This window comes from Vulpes vulpes, chromosome 7 (genome assembly GCF_048418805.1).
Source record: "Vulpes vulpes isolate BD-2025 chromosome 7, VulVul3, whole genome shotgun sequence".
NCBI lineage: Eukaryota > Metazoa > Chordata > Mammalia > Carnivora > Canidae > Vulpes > Vulpes vulpes.
This window is the reverse complement of record NC_132786.1, coordinates 81,933,849-81,956,057: the sequence shown is the minus strand read 5'-3', so window position 1 is coordinate 81,956,057 and position 22,209 is coordinate 81,933,849. Positions and strand designations below refer to the sequence as shown.

Here is a 22,209-nt window from a genome sequence, read left to right as displayed (position 1 = left end):
AAATGCTTTTATATGAAGGAGGTCAAATAACAAGAGTATTAAAAATCACGTTGATGCACTAGAAAGAATGATCCTTAATTTACCAAATTCAGGCATAAGAACTCTCTGATTTGGATACTATTATCATTACGGACACAAAGGTTGCTATTTCCTCCATCTAAATGATGCCCGGTATTTGCACGTCTTGGGTTCTTCACTACCTTTACAAATATCACCTTCTGAGAGAAACCTCCCAGACCACCATATGTATCTCTCATGCAACATTTATGAGACACATTATACATTTATTTGCTTATTATCTATATTCCTTCATAGGAATACAGGATCCAAGAGAACAGGGACTTTGTTTTTTTGCTCTTCTATCTCTCCAGAAGTAAGAAGAACATTTAGCTCATAGTAACCACAACAAACATTTGTTGAAGAAATTAATAACTTAATGGAAAAGCGAATGATTTAATGAAAATACTCTCATTTTCCATTTATAGAAAGTTTGCAACACTGTAATGTAAATGTAAGAATACTCAAAGTAAAAAATACTTTTTTTCACCAAGTGAGCTAATTCAAATTTCTACATAATGACCAGCTGATATTCAAATAGAAGTTACTTTGCTAAAATTAATGAGATTAGCTATTCTATAATGGGCTATCATCCTGTCCTTGTTTTTTCTTATGACAAATGAGCCTATTGCAATTTGCTACCAAAATTTCTATTAGCTTATTGATTAGCACAGAACTTTTTTTTTTAAGATTTATTTATTCATTCATGAGAGACACACACAGAGAGAGAGGCAGAGACACAGGCAGAAGGAGAAGTAGGCTCCTCGCAGGGAGCCCGATGTGGGACTCGATTCTGGGACTCCAGATTATGCTCTGAGCCGAAGGCAGACACTCAACTGCTGAGCCACCCCAGTGTCCCTAGAACTTTCTTTTTAGAATGTTTATCTAATGTCTCCCTATATCAATCACTCAAATGTTATTTCTTCCACATCTTCACTTTCATTGGATCTCTATCATTTTTCTTCCATGTGGTCTTTTTTTCATAGAACCTTGACCTGGGAGGATCTTAGGATACATTCATCCAGGGGTTCTCAACCTCTCTTTCAGCAGTGAGATGCGTTTCATACACAAAATCTTAATAAAGGCAGAGCCAGGAATGGAGTGGCTGAAAAAGTGTGCCTCCCTTGAGCCTACCCCCCACCTTCTCCCTGAGACACTGAGGAGAATTTTAAGCCTTCTTTGAAAACCATGAACAGTCCAAACTTTTCTAATTAAACCCAGATGTATATCCTGTGTCAACTCTTCAATTTCTTTAACAGGAAACCCTTCTCCTCTGGTCTAAAAACATTTAATGAGCAAATAGAGTGTGCCACATGCTGTACAGGCAGAGCAAGAAACATATTGAGGGAACACAAAAAGGACTGCTAACCCCACCCACTAGCTAAATAGACCTGAACTGGTCTGTAATTTCCCTGGAGGGAATGATTTTTTTGTCTCCCTCCTTGCTTATCCTTCACTTCTCTGCTGCTCACCCTTACACTGACTTTTGTGTCACTGCACTGATTCTCTCCTCGTCTAGCTTCCCTACCTCCTCCCCAGCCTCCACAAACTACGAGCATCTGTAAGGTTAAGGCAGCACTCCACTGCATTTCCCCCTCCAACTTTTCATTATTCAAAAACTAGTATGGTTTGGGACCCAACTTTGTCTGCTTTGAGTGAACAATCCCTGAGCTTCAATCTCTCTCCTGATTCTTTTCTATACGATTTGTGAGCATCCCCAACTGGAGGTCCTCTGCTGCCATAAGAAAGTCCAGTAACTTGAGCTGTCTTTTTCTTCCTCTCCGGGGGCATTCCTTTTCAATGTTCCCATTATTTTCAATGATCTCACTAATCACTTTGTTTCCCAAGGTTGAAACTCTGAAGTGATTTTTTTATTCCTTTCTCTTTTGTATCATTTATATCCAAGATGGATCACAACAATTTTGCAACATCTTTTTGATGAGACCTTCTGGAAGCTATTCAAATGTAGCCCAGTTGACAGTACTTTTGAGGTGAGCAGGGACTGTGTCCTACCACTGCCTGTAGGCACAGTGCCTGACACAGAATAAGTGCCTATTAATTCTTGCTGAAAGAATAACTGAATGGGATAAAAATATGTGATGCTTAATGTAGCATAAAAACCGCAAGCAAATTATCTAGTAATACGGCAATGTGTTAGTACATTTGGGCACATTTAGAAGATATTACAGTATAATTAAAATAATATTTTTGAGTATATATTAATGGCTTGGAAATTGCTCCCAATTTAATGTGAAAATAAAGAGAAGTGGATACAAAACCTATAAATTTATTATTAACTCAATTGTGAAAACCTAGAAAAGGAAATACAAAAAAGCTGGGGTGCTAGGTGGCACACTCAGTTAAGCATCTGCTTTTGGCTCAGGTCATGATCCTGGAGTCCTGGGATCTAGCCCCAGCTCCCTACTCAGTGGGGAATCTGCTTCCCCTCTCCCTTTGCCCCTCCCCCTGCTTGTGCTCTCTCTCTCTCTCTCAAATAAATAAAATCCTTAAAAAAAAAGATAATACAAAAAAGCTTAATACTGGTTATCTCTGAATGATGATTTTTATTTATTTTCATACTGTTTTTAAATTTTTCTGGGGATCCCTGGGTGGCGCAGCGGTTTGGCGCCTGCCTTTGGCCCAGGGCGCAATCCTGGAGACCCGGGATCGAGTCCCACGTCGGGCTCCCGGTGCATGGAGCCTGCTTCTCCCTCTGCCTGTGTCTCTGCCTCTCTCTCTCTCTCTGTGACTATCATAAATAAAATAAAATAAATAAATAAATAAATAAATAAATAAAAAATAAAAAAATAAATTTTTCTAACTGCTTTATTTTTTATAAACTTAACACTCTGAAAAAGATTTGCCATCATGTAAATAACTCTGCCTATTGATAAGGCTTGAAAGAAACATGTACAAATTAAAAGAGGCATTTGTTTCCAGGGTTGGAGGAATTATAATTTATCTCCCTGATTGTTTTTCTCACATTGGCTTTAAAAATTATTGAATGGGACACCTAGGTGGCTCAGTCGGTTAAGTGTCTGACTTGATTTTGGTTTAGATCATGATCTCAGGGTTGTGAGATGGAGCCCCACTCAGGCTCCCAGCTGAGTGTAGAGCCTTCTTGGGATTCTCTCTCCTTCTCCCTCTGCCCCTCACCCCCACCCTCCTAATCAGCACTGCACTTCTGTGCGTTTATGTGTGTGTACTCTCTCTCTTAAAAAAGTAAACTATTAAAAATTACTATTTAATATTTCCAATATCCTTCAACCCAACAGGTATTGCTTAGTTCCCTATAGTGTTCATGTAGCTGAATTTACCATCATATCATACTATATTAATTTTGCTAAAATGCCATTTTAACATTATTACTCTGGTTAAAAAATTATATTATCTCATTATTACTTTATAGCTAAAATAAGATACAAAGTCCTCACTCTATCAAAGTCTGATCTTGAACATCCAATCTCACCTTCCACCCATACTGGACAGACACCTACTGTCCCCACTTTACTTCTGTACCATTGCCTGATATCCCCATCTCTCTTATTCCACTTCAAATCTTATACTCTCTTCAGTGCTTGACAAAAATTGTCTTAGCAATTTTCTCTTTAAACACCCACAGCCTTTATGCATGATCCTGTAATATCATGCATTTTTAGAATTAAAAAAGGTTTAAGGCTGCAAGACCTTATTGAAGTCATTTAGTTCAACTCCTCCCTTTACAGATGCTGAAACTACCTCAATTAGAAAAGGTGACTTATCCACAGAAAACAGTAACTCAAGATTAGAACCCAAGATTTAACTCGAGTTCAGTATTTTAACTAGTACAGGATCTGCCACTGCCACTGTTACTGGGTCTCTCTTCTGCTGACCAATAACTCAGTAATTATTTATGACTGTTTTATTTGTTTTTACATTTTTTAAAATTATTTATTTATTCATGAAGGACACACACGGAGAGAGAGGCAGAGACACTGGCAGAGGGAGAAGCAGGCTCCATGCAGGGAGCCTGATGTGGGACTCGATCCCGGGTCTCCAGGATCACACCCCAGGTTGCAGGCAGTGCTAAACCGCTGCACCACTGGGGCTGTCCTGACTGTTTTATTCTTAAAGATATCTCTTGCCTGCCCACTTTGATGACAGTTTCCCCAGGCAGACACCATAGCGCACAGTTTCTTTACATCTCCCTTGTATTTAATGCTGCAAAGTGAGTACTGAAAAAGTAAGCCAGGAATAACCTCAAGCAAATCCAATAGTGGTACTGGGGATACAATGTGTGATCCAGATATTCCATCTTAACAATGTGCCTCGTACAACCAATTGGATGGTAACAGCCATCAAAGGTAATGGCCACCAACTTTCTCTTACTTCCTATATGGCTATTCTAGGCAGTCATGAAACATCAATGTTATCACTCTAGCTAAGAGCCTGGAAACGGAGCCAAGATGAGGAAACAAGGACTAGAACTGAATCTGAAGATCACATTTTTACGTTAGTCCATTGCAAAACACAGAGGCTTAAGGAAGGATCTGATTCAAAAGTCTAATAGCTTTCATATAGCTGCAAGTGGCTCTTTTCACACACACGCACATATATTACACACACACACATATGTAAATTCTGAATGACATATAAATGAGGAAGAGGAACATTTTAACAACTGTACCAATCAAGGAATGTACAACAGGTTAACAAACTGGTGGATGAAATTTCATGGCAAGCCTGAAGACCTAGAAGACAGGGAGAGGTGAGATCCTCAGGGTTATCAACATTCAGAGGCAGGGAGAACAAGAATGGCCCCCACAACAGACTCATGCCAGATCCTCTGTCATGGCTGCTGTACATTGGGCCACAAGCCACACAAACCCAGAAGCATCTGCCAAAGGTCTCAGGCAGCTGTGCAAGCATTCTCTGCCATTTGTTCAGCTGTCGTGAAATGAGAGAGACACATATTCCCAGGGTTCCACCAACTGGATTTTTTTTTCAATTCCAAACAATGTGATTAAAATACAATTTTTTTTACTAGTTCTGATTTTGTCACTCTGAATATATATTTACCAGGATGAATACATCTACTGCTTATTTTTGCAACTAACACAGGTAAATAGAATACCTCATGCCACAGTAAGAAATAGGTAATGCTGAGGAAATGAATATAAATCACTTTTTCACCTAACATCAGAGTTACTACTTAGACAAGCAGGTGCCCATTCACATGGCAATTCAAAATGTCTTGAATATAATTTGTCAAACTTCCATCACTTCCTTCCTTTCTTGCATATGAGCATCACAATTTCAAGGAAAATGATTTAGTGGTGAAATCTCAAATTGTAGCAGAGCCAGCTCACCTAATATATATCAACGCAGTTATTAGGTTGCAGAAATAAATTCAATGCACTTGTTAAAAATGTAAACTGCTTCTTTCCACCAAAGGAGGGAAAGAGAAAAAAGACAAAACCATCAGAAGAAAAAATATAAGGACTTTACTGAATGGTCTTTGTTGCCTTTCATATTTGTTGTAAAGACTTAGTGTGTGCGAGTTAATTATATTAGTTACCTTGGATAGCAAGCTATTAATTTTGTTCTTCAAAGTTATTAACCACCTTTCTATACACAGTTCACAGATGAATGGATGGACTTAATCCCCGTATTAAAAACAAACCAAATAATCCCATGTTTCATGACTTCTCAAAGTTGATTATCTCCTTGGCAATGCTTTACCAGAGGCCAGATATACAATGGCCACTTTAGAAGAGTCTCTGGCAATTTATATGAGAACCCTGTGAAAGTGGATTTAATCACACTTTAATAGTAATTCAGATTCAGACCAGATATAAAAGGTTACCAAGTAAAAGCATTTTTTTCCCCAGTGATTCAACGGTATTGGGCTAGTAAAATTTCTTATTCCAATGACCGTACAGCTCCTGAGAGAGTCTGTTTGTTTGATGGGACATACAGCTTTTTGCAAATTTGAACAATTTCGTAGAGAAAAAAGTATTTAACATGATAATATTTATTATCTCAAGGAGTTTGTAGATTTCTCTTTGAGGTCATGTCTCATTCTTCAGAGCAAAACATAATACTATTTAATTCTAAAGCAGGAATTTTATATAGACAATGATCTTTATCTCCTAATTACCAAAGGACATTTTACTTGTTAAAATCATTACACATGTTAAAAAAAAACTACAGTCAATGAAGAAATTATTACCATCAATCATGATGTTTATCTGCATTTAAGGGCTCTGTGCTCTAACGGGAGCAAACAGTAGTTTCATGTACCAATATTCGAATGGGAAATCTGTAATGATCTATTTCTTTGATTTATTAAAAATCTAGTCATACCTCAAAGGTCTCTAAATACCCATAAAATTAGGAAACTATTCCCATAAAATTAAAAAATAATAGGCAAATCTGCAAACAGGAAGCAATACAACAAGATAATCCCTATCACAAATCACTGCATTATAATAAAAATAATATATGAAATGAAAACTTTAAGCTATAAGCAATAAAATATGCCTTTATGAAACTCATTTTTTGGTTCTATTGCTATAGCATATATTTCATTAACATAACTATTTCCTTTTCTTTTAAATTCATCCAGAAATAATGCATATATGAAGACATTTCTTTCTATATGATTCCTTTTTAAAGTTTTCTGATTTCAAATATAGTAAATTAGTGATATTAGTATAAAAATCAGGAATTTAACAAGGTTATATATGCATTATTCAATAATTATCAGAGTGAACAGGGTGAAACTAAAGTTCAGGAAATTATTCTTAGAATTTAGTATTAGTATTATTATTATTATAGTTGAGCTTCAAATAAATTAAAAGGCTAAATATTTGAAGATACGTTTTAGTATAAAAATCTATATGATGCAAATTATAGCCCACTGAGATTCCTTCTTCTGCTATTTTTTTCAATGATACAAAATTTTAAAAGTTCATTATATTTTTAAGAAAATAGTTCTGGAAAGTTATTTAAAATAACTGAATGAAAAGAAAAACTTACATGGAAAATAGGAAAAGAAAACACTTATAAGAGAGATAGAGAGAGGCAGAGACATAGGCAGAGGGAGAAGCAGGCTCCATGCACCGGGAGCCCGACGTGGGATTCGATCCCGGGTCTCCAGGATCGCACCCTGGGCCAAAGGCAGGCGCCAAACCGCTGCACCACCCAGGGATCCCACATTTTCTTCCTAATATAATCTACAGGCTCATTACAATCTCAATCAATTCAGTCGGAGATTTTCTTAGAAACAAGGAGAAGGAAGTGTTTCATGACTTTAGATGAAGGGATCAAAGTGTAACAACAGTCAATAAATTTATGAAAATTAAATGTTATTGAATTAAAGACTTGGAATTCTAATAATTATTTTTAACTAAAAGGATTAGTTTGCAAAGAATGCATCTGGCAGCTTTTCATAATGGTTAAAAATTGTAAACAAGCTATTAATATGGGACTGATTAAGCAAATAATGTCTTGTCCATGCAATGAAACACTCCTTTGTCATTAGAAATGATAAGTTTCTGGATTCATTTTTTTCAATGAAAAGTGTTAATTACATATTGTTAAGTGAAAAAATAAAGTTACAAAAGGTATATAAAATATGGTTCAACTTTTTAACATGTGTAGAAATGGAGGATATATATAAAAATATTAAATGTGGTTTTCTCTGCTTACTAGGACAGGGTGATTTTTCAGCTTTTATACTTTTGGACACTGGAAATTTCCTGCATAAAGATGCATTGTTTATATAATCATGAGACATTATTTTAACATTTGGTGTGGGAATTTATGCATAAAAAATAAGTAAAATTAAGAACTCCTCAGTGGTTCAGTGGTTAGGCACCTGCCTTCAGCTCAGGTCGTGATTCCGGGATCTGGGATCGAGTCCCACATCGGGCTCCCTGCGAGGAGACTGCTTCTCCCTCTGCCTATGTCTCTGCCTCTCTCTCTCTCAGTCTGTGTCTCTCATGAATAAATAAATAACTTTAAAAAAATAAGTAGAATTAAAAGGAAAGTGGATACAGACAGCTTCTGGGAGAAGAAATCAATAAACCAACACTTGGAAGAAAGTTTCTATAATATTAGGCACTCTGCTATTTGTCCATCTGCTATGATGTACAGGGGCACCGGGGTATAGCATACAAGCATGGAGGAATCATCTGTGCTTTAATTCCCTGGTTTCCATTGTTCATTTTTTGTAATCATTTTACTGCTGATGTCAAGGTGAACACAGTAGTGATGGAGAATCTCAACTCTTTTTTTTTGTTTGTTTTTAAGAATTTTTTATTTATTCATGATAGACACACACACAGAGAGAGGGGGGGGGGGGCAGAGACACAGGCAGAGGGAGAAGCAGGCTCTATGCAGGGAGCCCGACATGGGACTCGATCCTGGGTCTCCAGGGTCACACCCCGGGCCGAAGGCGGTGCTAAACCGCTGAGCCACCGGGGTGCCCAGAATCTCAACTCTTATCACTACACCCTCCTGGGTCCTTAAACTTAATATGAAAGCTATACTTTAGTGCTTCATTTGCATAACTCACATACATGCTAATATGCTAAGTTTCTCTCTTTCTATGGTCCATACTAACACTTGCCCCATTGAGTTCATATGAGAATTTAATTAAAGAAGGGACAAGTATGATAATGTGGTTGACTACTGCAATACATACAGCTTGAATCCTTTTACCAAAGACCTTAATTTGTCTAGCTCTGATTACAGGTTTTAAGTAACAGGTTTATATGGATAATATAGCTAATATAGCTATATTGGATATATGGATAATATAGATAATATAGCTAATGTGGAAGTTCTACAGATTAAAAATATTCAGTATAAAATGATTGGATAAAATAACTTACAGGATATTAACTATGTGCTAGGCATAGTTTTAAAGGCATTTTATGTGCTTTAAGTCAATTATTCCTTGAAACAACCTATGAGATGGGTACTGTTATTAGCCTTTGTTTCTCCCAAGGGAAACTGAGGCTCAGATAATTAAGTCCCTTGTCCAAGGTTACAGTGCAGGTGATAAACCCAGATCGTCTGGCACCAGAACACATTTTATTGTCTCTTTGTGCAGATTTTTAAAAATTGAAATGCTTTTAAAAATAGTTTTAGATTTACTGAAAAGCAGTACAGAGGATTCCTTTATACCCCTCACCCATTTGCTCTTTAAATCTTATGTTTTTTCTTTTGTTTTTATTGAGGTTTGTTTGATTTGCCAACATATAGTATAACACCCTGTGCTCATCCCATCAAGTGCCCTCCTCAGTGCCCATCACCCAGTTACCCCAACCCCCTAACCCACCTCCTCTTCTGCAACCCTTTGTTTGTTTCCCAGAGTTAGGTGTCTCCCTCTCTAATTTTTCCCACTCATTTCCCCTCCTTTCCCCTATAATCTCTTTCACTATTTCTTATATTCTACATATGAGTGAAACCATATGATGATTGTCTTTCTCTGATTGACTTACTTCACTCAGCATAATACCCTCCAGTTCCATCCACATCGAAGCAAATGGTGGGTATTCATCTTTTCTGATGGCTGAGTAACATTCCATTGTATATATAGACCACATCTTCTTTATCCATTCATCTGTCGAAGGACATCATGGTTCCTTCCACAGTTTGGCTATTGTGGGCACTGCTGCTATGGACACTGGGGTGCAGGTGTCCCAGCATTTCACTACATCTGTATCTTGGGGGTAAATCCCCCAGCAGTACAATTGCTGGGTTGTAGGGTAGCTCTATTTTTAACTCTTTGAGGAACCTCCACACTGTTTTCCAGAGTGGCTATACCAGTTCACATTCCCACAACAGTGCAAAAGGGTTCCCCTTTCTCCACATCCTCTCCAATATTTGTTGTTTCCTGTCTTGTTAATTTGTGCCATTCTCACTGGTGTGAGGTGGTATCTCATTGTGGTTTTTATTTCTATTAAATCTTAAATTAAATGGTCTATTTGTCACAACGAAATGTACGCTGATATCTACCAAACTGCACACTTTACTCGGATGTCTCTGTTTTTCCCTGATGTCTTTTTTCCGTTCCAGGATTCCATTCAGGATACCACGTGACGTGGAGTTGTCATGCCGCCCTAGCCTCCTCTGGGCTATGACAATTTCTCAGACTTCCCTTGTTTTGAGGACCCTGGCAGTTTTGAGGAGTACTAATCAGGTATTGGGTAGAATGTCCCTCGAGTTTGTGTGATGTGTTTTTCATGATTAGAACAGGGTTAGAGTTTTTGAGAGGAGGACCACAGAGGTAAAGTGGCACATTATATCAGAGGTACAGTCTATCAACATGACTTGTCTGTGATGATGCTGGCCTTGAAGACCTGGTTGTTCTCCATTTTAAAGTTACTCTCCTTTTTCCAAGCTGTACTTTATGGGAAAAGTTACCAATCAAAGCCCATATTTCAGTGGGTGAGGCAGGAGGGAGTTAAGCTCCACCCACTTGGGGGTGGCATCTACATAAACTGTTTGAAATTCTTCTGCCAGAGCCCTCATTTTTAACCCCACTATTTCATATTGCTGCCGACATCCTATCGTTTCCTACCACTTTGGCATATTATGCATGTACAGTTTAAAAACACAATTCTTAACTTATTTCCTACTTTTTCAGAGGTGCAAAAATACATTAGAATTAAATGTGACAACCCATAAATTTGTTTAAAATCATTTTCCACTAGCACTGTACAATTTGTCATCAAGGGATGAATAAGAAACCAATTTTTCTCAGAAGCACTCTGTAAAGAACTTACCAGAAATATTCGTTCAAGTTGATCCTGAATGTCTTTCATTCCTGGAAAAGCAGCAACTCCTTGGATCATTTCAACAAAGATGCAGCCGACCCCCCTAAAGAGAGAAGGATGAGTTATACCAAAACTCCAATATATTCTGGAAAATTAAATCTGGAATTAGGACATCTACTCCTATAGAGGAGAGACAATGAATAAATGACATTCTTAGTGAGTATCAAAGGCTGTGCCATGTACATCTAGACCCCATGTCTTTCCTTTCCCTCTCTGTCTGGTGTCCTGAAACATCCCTAATAGCTGCAGCTAGCTACACTGGGCTTAGAAAATGGTGGGAGGGACCCCTGGGTGGCGCAGCGGTTTGGCGCCTGCCTTTGGCCCGGGGCGCAATCCTGAAGACCCAGGATCGAATCCCACGTCGGGCTCCCGGTGCATAGAGCCTGCTTCTCCCTCTGCCTGTGTCTGTGTCTCTGCCTCTCTCTCTCTCTCTCTCTCTCTCTCTCTGTGTGTGTGACTATCATAAATAAATAAAAATTAAAAAATTAAAAAAAAAAAAAAAGAAAATGGTGGCAACCAATAAAATATAACACTCCATCTCATTTACTGGAAGCAGTTAAGAAACTCCTTAGCCTGATCTAGAAAGCCTCCACAGTCTTTTTCAAATAGCCCTTTCCTGCCCCGTTTTACAAATCCTCTTTCTCCAGCTGTCCAGGAGTTATTGAACCTCTCTTTGCACCAAAATCATCTGTGTGGGGGGGGGTGGGGGGTGGGGAGATCTATTTAAAACTGCAAATATTCTGAACACAAACTGAAGGGATCCTTTTTCAATCCATCTAGGTTGGATCCTGGGTGTTGACTCAGGTAGTTCAGGTTATTCAGGGCAGCTACCATGAGGATCGCCAAGCTGGACTGATTGTCCATAGGCTAGGCGTAAACCCATATAGCTTGACTCAAATTGCTTCACTACTATAACTCTTTCCTTCTTTTATTTGCTTTTAACTTATCAATCCAACCCAGCTCCTATAATCTAATTTAAAGGCCATTTCTTCCATAAAGCCTTACACAAACAGTCCAGGAGACAGAATAGCTCCCTTTATGAGTTTATTCTGTTAAGTTCTCATTCAACATATCAGCCATCCACCACGGCCAACTTCCCTTCCTAGCTCAGCAGACTATGCTCATGGTCCTTGTCTAACAAGGCAGGCTAGCAGATCAGGAGACTTAGCTCCCAGACGACAGCGGCCTGAATCTAACCTAGTGGGAACAACCAATCCATAGTATAGGCAGAGAGCCAATGAGATACTTCTGCTGGGACTTTAAAGAACAATCGCTTGAGAGAGGGATGGAAAAAAAGTAGCCTATGTCAATGGGATAAGACACATTAATGGCAGAGCACTAGCAAGAAGGGTCTTCATGCAGATGAAATCCCCTGAAATGGCCTCGTTCCTGCCTTCCTAAGGACTGGATGTTCAGATAATCCGTTGATTTTGCTAGCATTCTCTACCTTCTAGCAATTCTCCAAGATATGCATGTGTGTAAATAAATAAATAAATAAATACACACACACACACACACGCACACACACACACACACACACACATTTTTTAGATGGTTCTACCTTAAATGGGTTTATGTTTCCTAAAAGTACTCTAATGAAATCATGAACATATTGGGACACTTCTTCAATTGCTGCATTCATATTTAACTTAGGGTGAGAAAAACCCTTGTGTCTTTAACTTATTTTAGATCCTTTTGAGGTTAAGGACAAGGGACTATATTTCTATAACTGCCCCAGTTGTTATCACAGTTGTACATAAAGTATAGAATTAAAGAAGTAATGCATTTGCAGAAATCTCTTCTCTATTACAGCACCTAATTTCTCTCCAAATTAGACACTAAAAGTAAATAGAATCAAAATGACTAAAATCAAAGAAATGCTACTTTATATATCATAAAAATAATTCCACTTAAATAGCCAAGAATTCATTTTAAAATCAGTGTTCTAGGCAGATTGGGTTTAACACAAGTTGTTTTCATTTAAGATTTGAGACACAACATACTTTTGACAATCATTTTATTAGCATATTAAAACGCAATGATATTCTTATAAATATTAGGGCTTCAGATGCCTGGTTAAATCTAAAACTTCCATTTAGTGGCTTTCCAAATTTTTACTCCAATAATTTTCTAAGATTACTGACCTACATATCTACTGTCTTCTTTTGTTAAAATTTTGTTTTTCAAGATTTATTTTAGAGAGATTGAGCACTATTGAGCACTAGGCAGGGGAGGCAGACGGAGAATGAGAGAGAATCCCAAGCAGACTCTGCATTGAACATGGAGCCCAACGTGGGGCTCAATCTCAGAACCCGAGATCATAACTCACTATCAGGACCCGAGATTAGGACCTGAGCTGAAACCAAGAATTGCAAGCTCAACTGATCATACCATTCAGGTGCTCTTCTACTGTCTTCTCATTTATGTTTACATAAAATATCTTAGATCTTAAATTGTACTGGCATCTTCCCTTTATTTTTATTTGACATTCAGAATATATTCTCTATTCACTACAATTTGTCTTTAGTCTTTCCCAGCACAAGCTACAGCTCTGAGTGTGCAGACCCTCGGCAGAAGCCACAGCTGCCTCCACTGTGCACCCAGCTGGGCTGGGTGGTGAGGTGACCATTATACACACTTACCAGAAATGCTGTTACCCTGGCTTGGGTCTTATCATTTCCATAATGTGATACTTAAAACAATTAAAAGATAAATCTATGCTGCAATTTTACTCAGTTGGAATACGATGATACAGCATTTCCATAGGCTTTTAACCACTTAGCTGGCTAAGGGACATGGACTCTCATTTCTAATGGTCATTCCTGATGATATCATTTTCCAAAGATGTATGAGGATATACTAATAAAGCTGACAGAATTATCCTTAAAGGATGTATAAATTCAGATATAATGCACAAGAAAATTAGAAAGTAGAAGTATCAAACGTGTCAACATATTATAGCATAGCAGAATGCTTTATTACTGGAGCTGCCTATTGCCACACAGCAATAAAAGCCCTTTAATTTAATATGAAGGGACTATTGCCTGCTTCACTTTTTCCCCCCCTTGCTACCCTCTATTACTCTGCACTCCCTCTCTCGATGGATTAAACTGACTGCCCTATGGTTTACTGAAAGAGAATTCAATCACTTAAATTCTATACTTATGGTATATAATCTTATTTCAGGAAATGTCTCCTTTAATTTGTTGCTTCTTTGGCCATTTGAATAATTATGTAATTATCACCCACAAAGTCTAAATTTTTCAAGAATAAGAACTGGTCACAAAGCTTACAATTAAAGCTGTCACAGAATGCAGTGTGTACAAACTCTCACACAGGATTAGTTAATCCTTACCTGGTAAGATAATGTATGAAAAACCCATCCATGCTCATGTATTCTTCAGTTCTTTCAAATTAAAAACTTTCAAATTTAATTTCTGCTGCAGATGTATGATTTCTTCACCACGGTTCAAAATAAGATTTTAAGCATAACTGATAATTCTTTTTTAAGATTTATTTATTTATTTGAGAGAGAGAGAGAGAGAGCAGGGTGGGGGTAAAGGGGCAAGGGGAGAGGGGGGAGGGAGAGAGGGAATCCCAAGCACTTAACTGACTGAGCCACTCAGGTGCAGCAGAATTGATCATTCTTTGTAATTATTATTATGGAGGCACAAGTTTTTAAAGTTGAAGGTCAATTTGGGAGTTCTTATTTTGACATAGTATACAAAATTGGGGCATCTGTGTGACTCAGTCAGTTAAGTGGTTGACTCTTGATTTCAACTCGGGTCATGATCTCAGGATCCTGGGATGGAGCCCTGTATTAGGCTCTGTGCTCAGTGAGGAGTCTGCTAGAGATTCTCTCTTCTCCTCTCCCTCTGCCCCTCCCCCTGCTTGCATGTGCACTCTCTCTAAAGTTAATCAATCAATCTTTGAAAAAGTATACAAAATTATGAAAAATTGAGCACAAAAGTGAACTCAGGATGAGAAAAGAAACCAAAAGAAATCACAAAGTTTTAAAAGCTAACACATATAACAAATAATATTAAATTCAGAAAAATGATGTAACCTATTTATTGACTGACACACCTCTCTAATACTTTTCTTTCCATAATTCTGGCTGCATAATCTTTGATTACCTCTTCTATAAGAATTTTAAAATATTTCCTACAAAGAGAATACAGAGATAACTTAGTCTTTCCTCTAGCATAATGATGACTTTCCAAAAAAAAAAAAAAAAAAAATGGTGACTTTCCTTTCTGATAGTAGAGAAAAGTTTTCTTTTCAGGGATCTCTGCATGGCTCAGCAGTTTAGCGCCTGCCTTTGGCCCAGAATGTGATCCTGGGGTCACTGGATCGAGTCCCACGTCGGGCTCCTTGTGTGGAGCCTGCTTCTCCCCCTGCCTGTGTCCCTGTCTCTCTCTCTCTGTGTCTCTCCTGAATAAATAAATAAAATCTTGTTTTAAAAAAAGGAAAAGTTTTCTTTTCTTTCAGCTTCACTTCTCCTGATTGGCATGGTCATGTAGACTTTTTGGATTATTGTCAATTTGGGGAAAACTATCAAGTTTCCTTCATGTATGTGTGTATACTATAAACACAGTAATTCTAAAATAGTCTAGGTAATTCCCATGATAAATAGCAAAGAAGTACAGGAGGACACGCTCAGCCCAAGGTAGAAGAGTGAGGAAGAACTTGAACCCCTAAAGTTTAACAAGACAAGAAAAGTGGAATATGGTGCATTATGGTGTGATGGCACAAGAGTGGATATGGGGCATTCCAGATGCAAAAGCAGTACCCTATACATGAGGAATCTTGGGAGAGCCAAATGCTATTATGATGGCTCTGCTTAGAAAGTGGAAGAGAAAGTTAAAGAGAGCAGAAGTCCATACACTAGGCTAAGAACTTGCTTTTTATTCCTAGGCTTTGACTCAATTTTTTTCTGCATTCCAGGATTCATGATGGACAAAGCTCACCAACTGGACATACAGGTGAACATCCAGATTACAGGCAGATCAGAAGATAAAATAGTCTTAAGGACAGAAGCAATTACAGTCATTGGATGTAAAGCCACCTCATTCTTTTCCACTCATGGCAGCAAATGAATGAGACAACTCTCCTAAAAGCCCTCTCTCCCCTCCGGGGCCGGGGTGGGGGCTGGGGGGCGCACATACAATCATACACAGGGGTGCACAGACCACAGACCAAATCCTGCCTGGTGCCTGTTTTTATAACCTACAAGCTTAGAATGTGTTTTACTTTTTTAAATGGTTCAAAGAAAATCAAGATGAATATTTCACAATATACAAACATTATATAAAATTCAAATTTCAGGGTTAATAAGATTTTATTTAATTTATGTGTTGTCTATGCTGCGTTCTCATCCTCAGAGCAGAGTTGAGTAGCTGCTGCAGAGACCTTATGCCCTGAAAACCCTGAAATATGTACTACTGCTCCTTTACAGACAAAGTTTGCCAAATCCTGATCTATGTTACCCTTCACTTGCCTAAAAGCATACTTGTAAACAGAAGAAATCATCTTCATCAGTTATGGAGAAAAACAAAAGAAACTACATATTATGATTATTTGTGAATAAATCAGTACTAGAAATCGGCTCTCAGACATGATCTGGCTTTTCACTATTTTCCTCAGCAGTTTTCCTGTGGTCAGTATGCTTTACAAGTTTCTGTGCATTTTACCAAAACACTAGTAGATTCTTAAAACATGGTTGAAGATGAATATTTTAATCTTAAAGTTTTTTTAGAGTATTTTTTTAAATTTATTTATTTATTCATGATAAAGGAGGGGAGGTGGGCAGAGACACAGGCAGAGGGCAAAGCAGGATCCATGCCAGGAGCTCAATGTGGGACTTGATCCTGGGACTCCAGGATCACACCCTGGGCCGAAGACAGGCGCCAAACCGCTGAGCCACCCAGGGATCCCCTTTTTAGAGTATTTTTAAGTGAGAAATAAACTAGGAGCAAATGTGTAGGCTGGTTTTTTAATAAAAGTGCTTATACAACACTCCCAAAGGGATTTCTTCTCAAAATAGAGAGTCTGGGGAGTTGATCTGAATAATGGATAGGGTGAAAGGAGAATTCACTTTTATGAACTTTTTTTAGGAGTTTTTGTTTTGTGTTTAGGCCAAATTTTATTGTATGGAAGTACTACCTTTTATTTTTATAAATATTAAAATTTTACCTGATAAATGAAAATAAATATAATATTGTGTAATATAAATATAATTGCTGTGTTTGGAAAGGATTTCAAGTTATTTTCTTTCCATCTGCTCTCCTTCTATCCACATCAAACACCGGTATCTCTATATTGATAAAGGAGAGGAATTAGATTTTTTTAAATTATATCTTAAGCTTCTTTCTACCTTAAAACTAAGAATACAGACCTGTGTCAAGTCCCCACATATTCACCAATTTCATATCCATGAGATTTCTTCTGTCTGGTCATGCTGCTCTGCTTTCTTTTCCTGAAACATGCCATCCTCCTCCCCATTTTAGGACAGTGCATGAGCTAATGTTGCTCTCACAATACATTTCCCCTCATCCTATGCATGGATAAGTGCCTCTTGTTAGTCTGGAGTCAAACAGCTCCTTTCAGAAATGTCTTTCCCAGCCACCATACGTAAGGCAGGTTTCCTTTTACTGCCCAGGCCCCATATTTCACCCTCCATTCTCTGGTTTGTTTCCTTCCTCACAAAGGATATTAACTCATCTCTCTTTTTTTGGGCTGTGTTTCCTCTAGATGGAAGACCAAGATCAGGGATAAAGTTGTGTTCATCATCTCATTCCTGGGGCAGAGCAGCATGTCAGCACATAGAAAGGGCTCAAAAATATTTGGTGACTGAATGAGTCCAAAGCAATGCAAGCCTCCCTCCCCTCTCCCTCTACTACAAAGTTAAGAGTGGAGCTAATTAACCTGTTTTAAAAGAGTAGGGTATAGGAGTGGGGATGGGAGGTGGATGATAACTTTACAACGGAGAAAACTGGCAAACCGGACCTTCACTATATGATCAAAGTTAATTAACATCATCAGAGATATAAGTCATGTTGATAGTATGTACCCTCGACATGATATGATGAGAATGTCCACTTCACCTCTGTGGTCTTTCTCCCCAAAACATTAGACAAACCCAAACTGAGGGACAGTCTACAAAATGCCTGACTGGTACTTCTCAAAACTTTCAAGTTCATGAAAAATGAAAGTCTGAGAAAGCATCATAACCCAGGGGAAACTAAAAACACATGACAACTACATGTAATGTGGTATCCTGGATGGGATCCTAAAATACAAGAAAAGAAATTAAGAAAAAACTAGTGAAATCAAAATAAATCTGTTTAGTTCATAGCAATAAAACACTGTAGATTCATTAGTTGAGAAAAAAGGACCATAAGCACACAGTACATACAGTAATGTAAGATGTTAGCAACAGAGGAAACCAGGTGAGGAGTATATAGGAATTCTCTATTGTCCTTACAATTTTTCTATAAGTTTAAAACCTTTCTAAAATGTCAAGTTTATTATTTACAAAAATGAAGATGGACTGCATCTCCTTGGGACCTTATATAGAATTGGTCATTTTAAGTAGAAAAGCCATTGCATTTGGAGTTTTCACTATATGAGGGAAAAACAACCTCTGTGCTTTCTGATGAACTTTTTCTTTTTTCTTTTTTTAAGATTTATTCATTTATTTATTCATGAGAGACACAGAGAGAGACGCAGAGACACAGAAAGACGGAGAAGCAGGCTCCTCACAGGGATCCCGATGTGGGATCACGCCCTGAGCCTAAGGCAGATGCTCAACCCCTGAGCTACCCAGGCGTCCCCATGAACTTTTTCTTAGAAGCAGCAGGAGCCACCTAGAACTGCAGGCTAGACCGTGACATGTCAGTAAGGTTCGACGTGAAATAATGGGCAGCAAGCTAACCAGAGATGAATTTTGATATAAAGGTATTTGAAAATGCATATGCATACTCAATGGCAAATGAAAAATTTATCTGAACTATTAAGTTTGGGGCATCAGTGGAGAGTGTGAATGCAGAAAAAATGGAAGTTCTAGAAAAGGGGCAAAAGCTTTTCTCCATCAGAACAGGGAAGAGCAAGATCACCACCACTTCTCTGGGGAGACTTCTTGATCTCTCAGACTGGGTTAGGTCCCCTAACTCCATGCTTTTCTGGTCACTTCCTACAACTGTACTGTATTTACATATGAATAGACCAGGAACTATCAAGGTTCTCAGAATCAGAATTTGGTCTCTTACTTTTAAAGACACAGTTCAAATGAATCAAAGTGGTTATGGCAATATAGCAGTCCTCCCAGACTTGAACAAAAGCGGGTTGGTCACTAATGTCACCAGTTAAGATGCAATGTAATGTACCTGTTTATTAAAATCCCGTTGGATAACTATATCCTTCAACAAAAATAGGGATTAATTAGATCCATCAGCTCTTATACTCAAGTAATATCTGCATTTGACATATGGCATTTCAAATGGAGTATACTTAATTTTCTCATGAAGACATTAATGTTACAAGATGTTAATTAACCCAATAAATGATTATCTCACATTAAGAAGTATAAAACAGGACCTAGAGGTTATTATTTTTCTACTTGGCATTAATCTTCTTCTGGTCAGCAGAAATAAAACACTATTCTCCTTCTTCTTTAATTCTCAGGGCAATAGTTTGGTTCAGTCCTAGTACACAAAGTAGAAGGACTTTAATACTTTAAAATATAGTGCAATTAAAATCTCAAAAAATTTTTCTTGGATTTTCACTTCTAATCTCATCCATTTATTAGCAAAAGCTTGAGATTCCTTAGGATAGAAATCTTTAAGCAGACAGTGACAGTTTCATTTTCAAGTAGCAGAGCTTAACCACAGAGTCTGGGAGGGATCATGGCACATTTGAGTATGTGCAGAGGACAGTGACCCACCCAGCTCACACCATCACCTTGAGGGGAGACCTGTCCCTTCCATACAGACTTCTCTAGCTGAAAGTTAGGAGGCCTCTACTCAAGTTCAAATAATTATTTAGAACCATTCAGAACTATGCGCATTGTCAAAACATTTGGAAGGTGGGCTGTAGATAAAGACAGGGTCAAGTTACTTCTGGCAGGAAGAAAGCAAATGAGCAGAAACATAATTCACTGCAAGTTAGTTCTTTTGCTTTTCTCTTCCAATATTAGGCAAGCACCAGAAATCTCCTCAAAGCCTATGTGCCAATTAGTAAAAAAGCATCTGAAGTTTTGCTTCTAACCCTTTATTGTGTATGCTAATCACATGAAGATCTTAGTAGAATACAGACTCTGACTGACAAGGTCTGGGCTGAAGCCTGAAATCTTGCGTTTCTTTCTTCTCTTTCTTTCTTTCTTTCTTTCTTTCTTTCTTTCTTTCTTTCTTCTTTCTTTCTTTTTTAAAGATTTTATTTATTTATTCATGAGAGACAGAGAGAGAGAGGCAGAGACATAGGCAGAGGGAGAAGCAGGCTTCCCTATGGGAGCCTGATGGGGACTCGACCCCAGAATCCCAGGATCACATCCTGAGCGAAAAGCAGATAGATGCTCAACCACTGAGCCACCCTAGTGTGTGTTTCTTTCTTTCTTTTCTTTCTTTCTTTCTTTCTTTCTTTCTTTCTTTCTTTCTTTCTTTCTTTCTTCCTCTCTCTCTTATTTTTATTTTTGTTTTGTTTTGTTTTAGAGAGAGAAAGAGATCAAGAGATTGTGAGTGAGGATAAGGGAGGCAGAATCTCAAGCAGGCTCCACACTCAGCACAGAGCCTGACTTGGGGCTGGATCCTAGGACCCTGAGATCATGACCTGAGCCAAAATCAAGAATCAGACACCCAACCAACTGAGCCACCCAGGTGCCCTGAGATCTTGCATTTCTAACAAACCTCCTAAGCAATGCAGATGCTACTGGTCACAGGACCAGAAACTGAGGAACATGAATCTAAAGGAATCTAGGTAATTCTGTTTTTTTTTTTTTAATTTTTATTTATTCAGGAGAGAGAGAGAGAGAGAGAGAGATGTAGAGGCAGAGGGAGAAGCAGGCTCCCCATGGAGCAGGGAGCCCAAAAAGGGACTTGATCCCAGAACCCTGAGATCATGACCTGAGCCAAAGGCAGATGCTTGGCACCTGGTAATTGTATTTTGAAAGGAGCTTTATAACTCAGATTAATTTTCTGAATGTGTATTCAGGTTCCAGCCAAAGGAACAACAAAGAAACAGCAGACTGGTGAAGTAAATTAGATTAAATGCTAAACACAACCTGAATTTTACACACTGTGATGCAATACTAACTCAGAAAGGTTCCATATTAATTAACCTAATAGGTAATTTCATTTAGCCATGGTTCACTGAAATGCACCATTATGCAATTAAAGCTGGTATGATTTGATGCACCAAGGTGGCCATTTTTCTCTCACTTTTCTCTGCTGGATTTTATGTATTTGTAAAATGGACCAAAGAGTTTTGTTCTCTAGAAGGTTAGCTCCTAAAAGATCAAAATTTAAAAATGAAAAAATTTTCTGTAACTTGTACGAAAATTCATTACATGTAATAGACGTGATCTTTTCATGTTGGCATTTGCAATATTTGAAAAGCGAAAGATTAAAAAATTACATTCCACATGCCCTTGGTGACTATTGAGGAACTGAATTGATTAAACTGTCACTCATCATTTACTGTGTGGTTAGTGGTTCATTAGGCACAGATAGGCACAATATATCTTAGTCAAATACTCCTGTGGAGCTCTCAGAGATGAAAACAAAACCGAACCAAACCCTAGACTGTGTGTAAAAGCTCATCTCAGAAAACATTCAATCCAAAACAGATCTGAGCAGATCTTTTATGTAAGGGGAAACTCTAGGATTTATTTTTCAAACTCTGAAACAACTCTGAAAAGTTGTACTTACAAATTAAACATATCAGAACAAATATTAAACAAAAACGAAGAATGAAGTACAGAAAAGTTATTATTGTAGTTCAGCAAAGCCAAGGCCTAGGGTGACCTGCTGCTGACTTGGGAGGAGGTACAAGCTGGGTGAGTGGAAGCCACCTTCCCAGCATCCACATCTGAAAAGAAGACTTAGGAGGAATATTAAGAAGTCCACCCACCTTAAAGTACCAATGGCATTAATGTTCCTTACATTACAATAATTCTTAATCATATTTTAATATGCATGTATCTAATTACACTTTTTAGTATATATACTTCATTATACATATATTTTAGTACCTATATATTTTAGTGTGTGTGTATATGTTTAATAATATGGCAAAGCTGTATTTTTGCTTTCTGGTCCAGTTACCTGAG

General features: G+C 37.9%; 1 protein-coding gene across 11 annotated transcripts in view; it reads right to left on the bottom strand.

Moving 5' to 3' along the window:
* CDK14 (cyclin dependent kinase 14) overlaps positions 1–22,209 on the bottom strand; it is a 723,056-nt gene that overhangs the window by 198,023 nt on the left and 502,824 nt on the right. For all 11 annotated transcript variants that reach the window (XR_012002660.1, XM_072764239.1, XM_072764240.1 and 8 more), the window contains one exon: positions 10,836–10,929. Coding sequence is in view for 10 of the 11 variants with exons in the window: in XM_072764239.1 (XP_072620340.1) it covers positions 10,836–10,929 (94 nt within the window). In the remaining variant the exon portion in view is untranslated. The remainder of the gene's footprint in view (positions 1–10,835; positions 10,930–22,209) is intronic.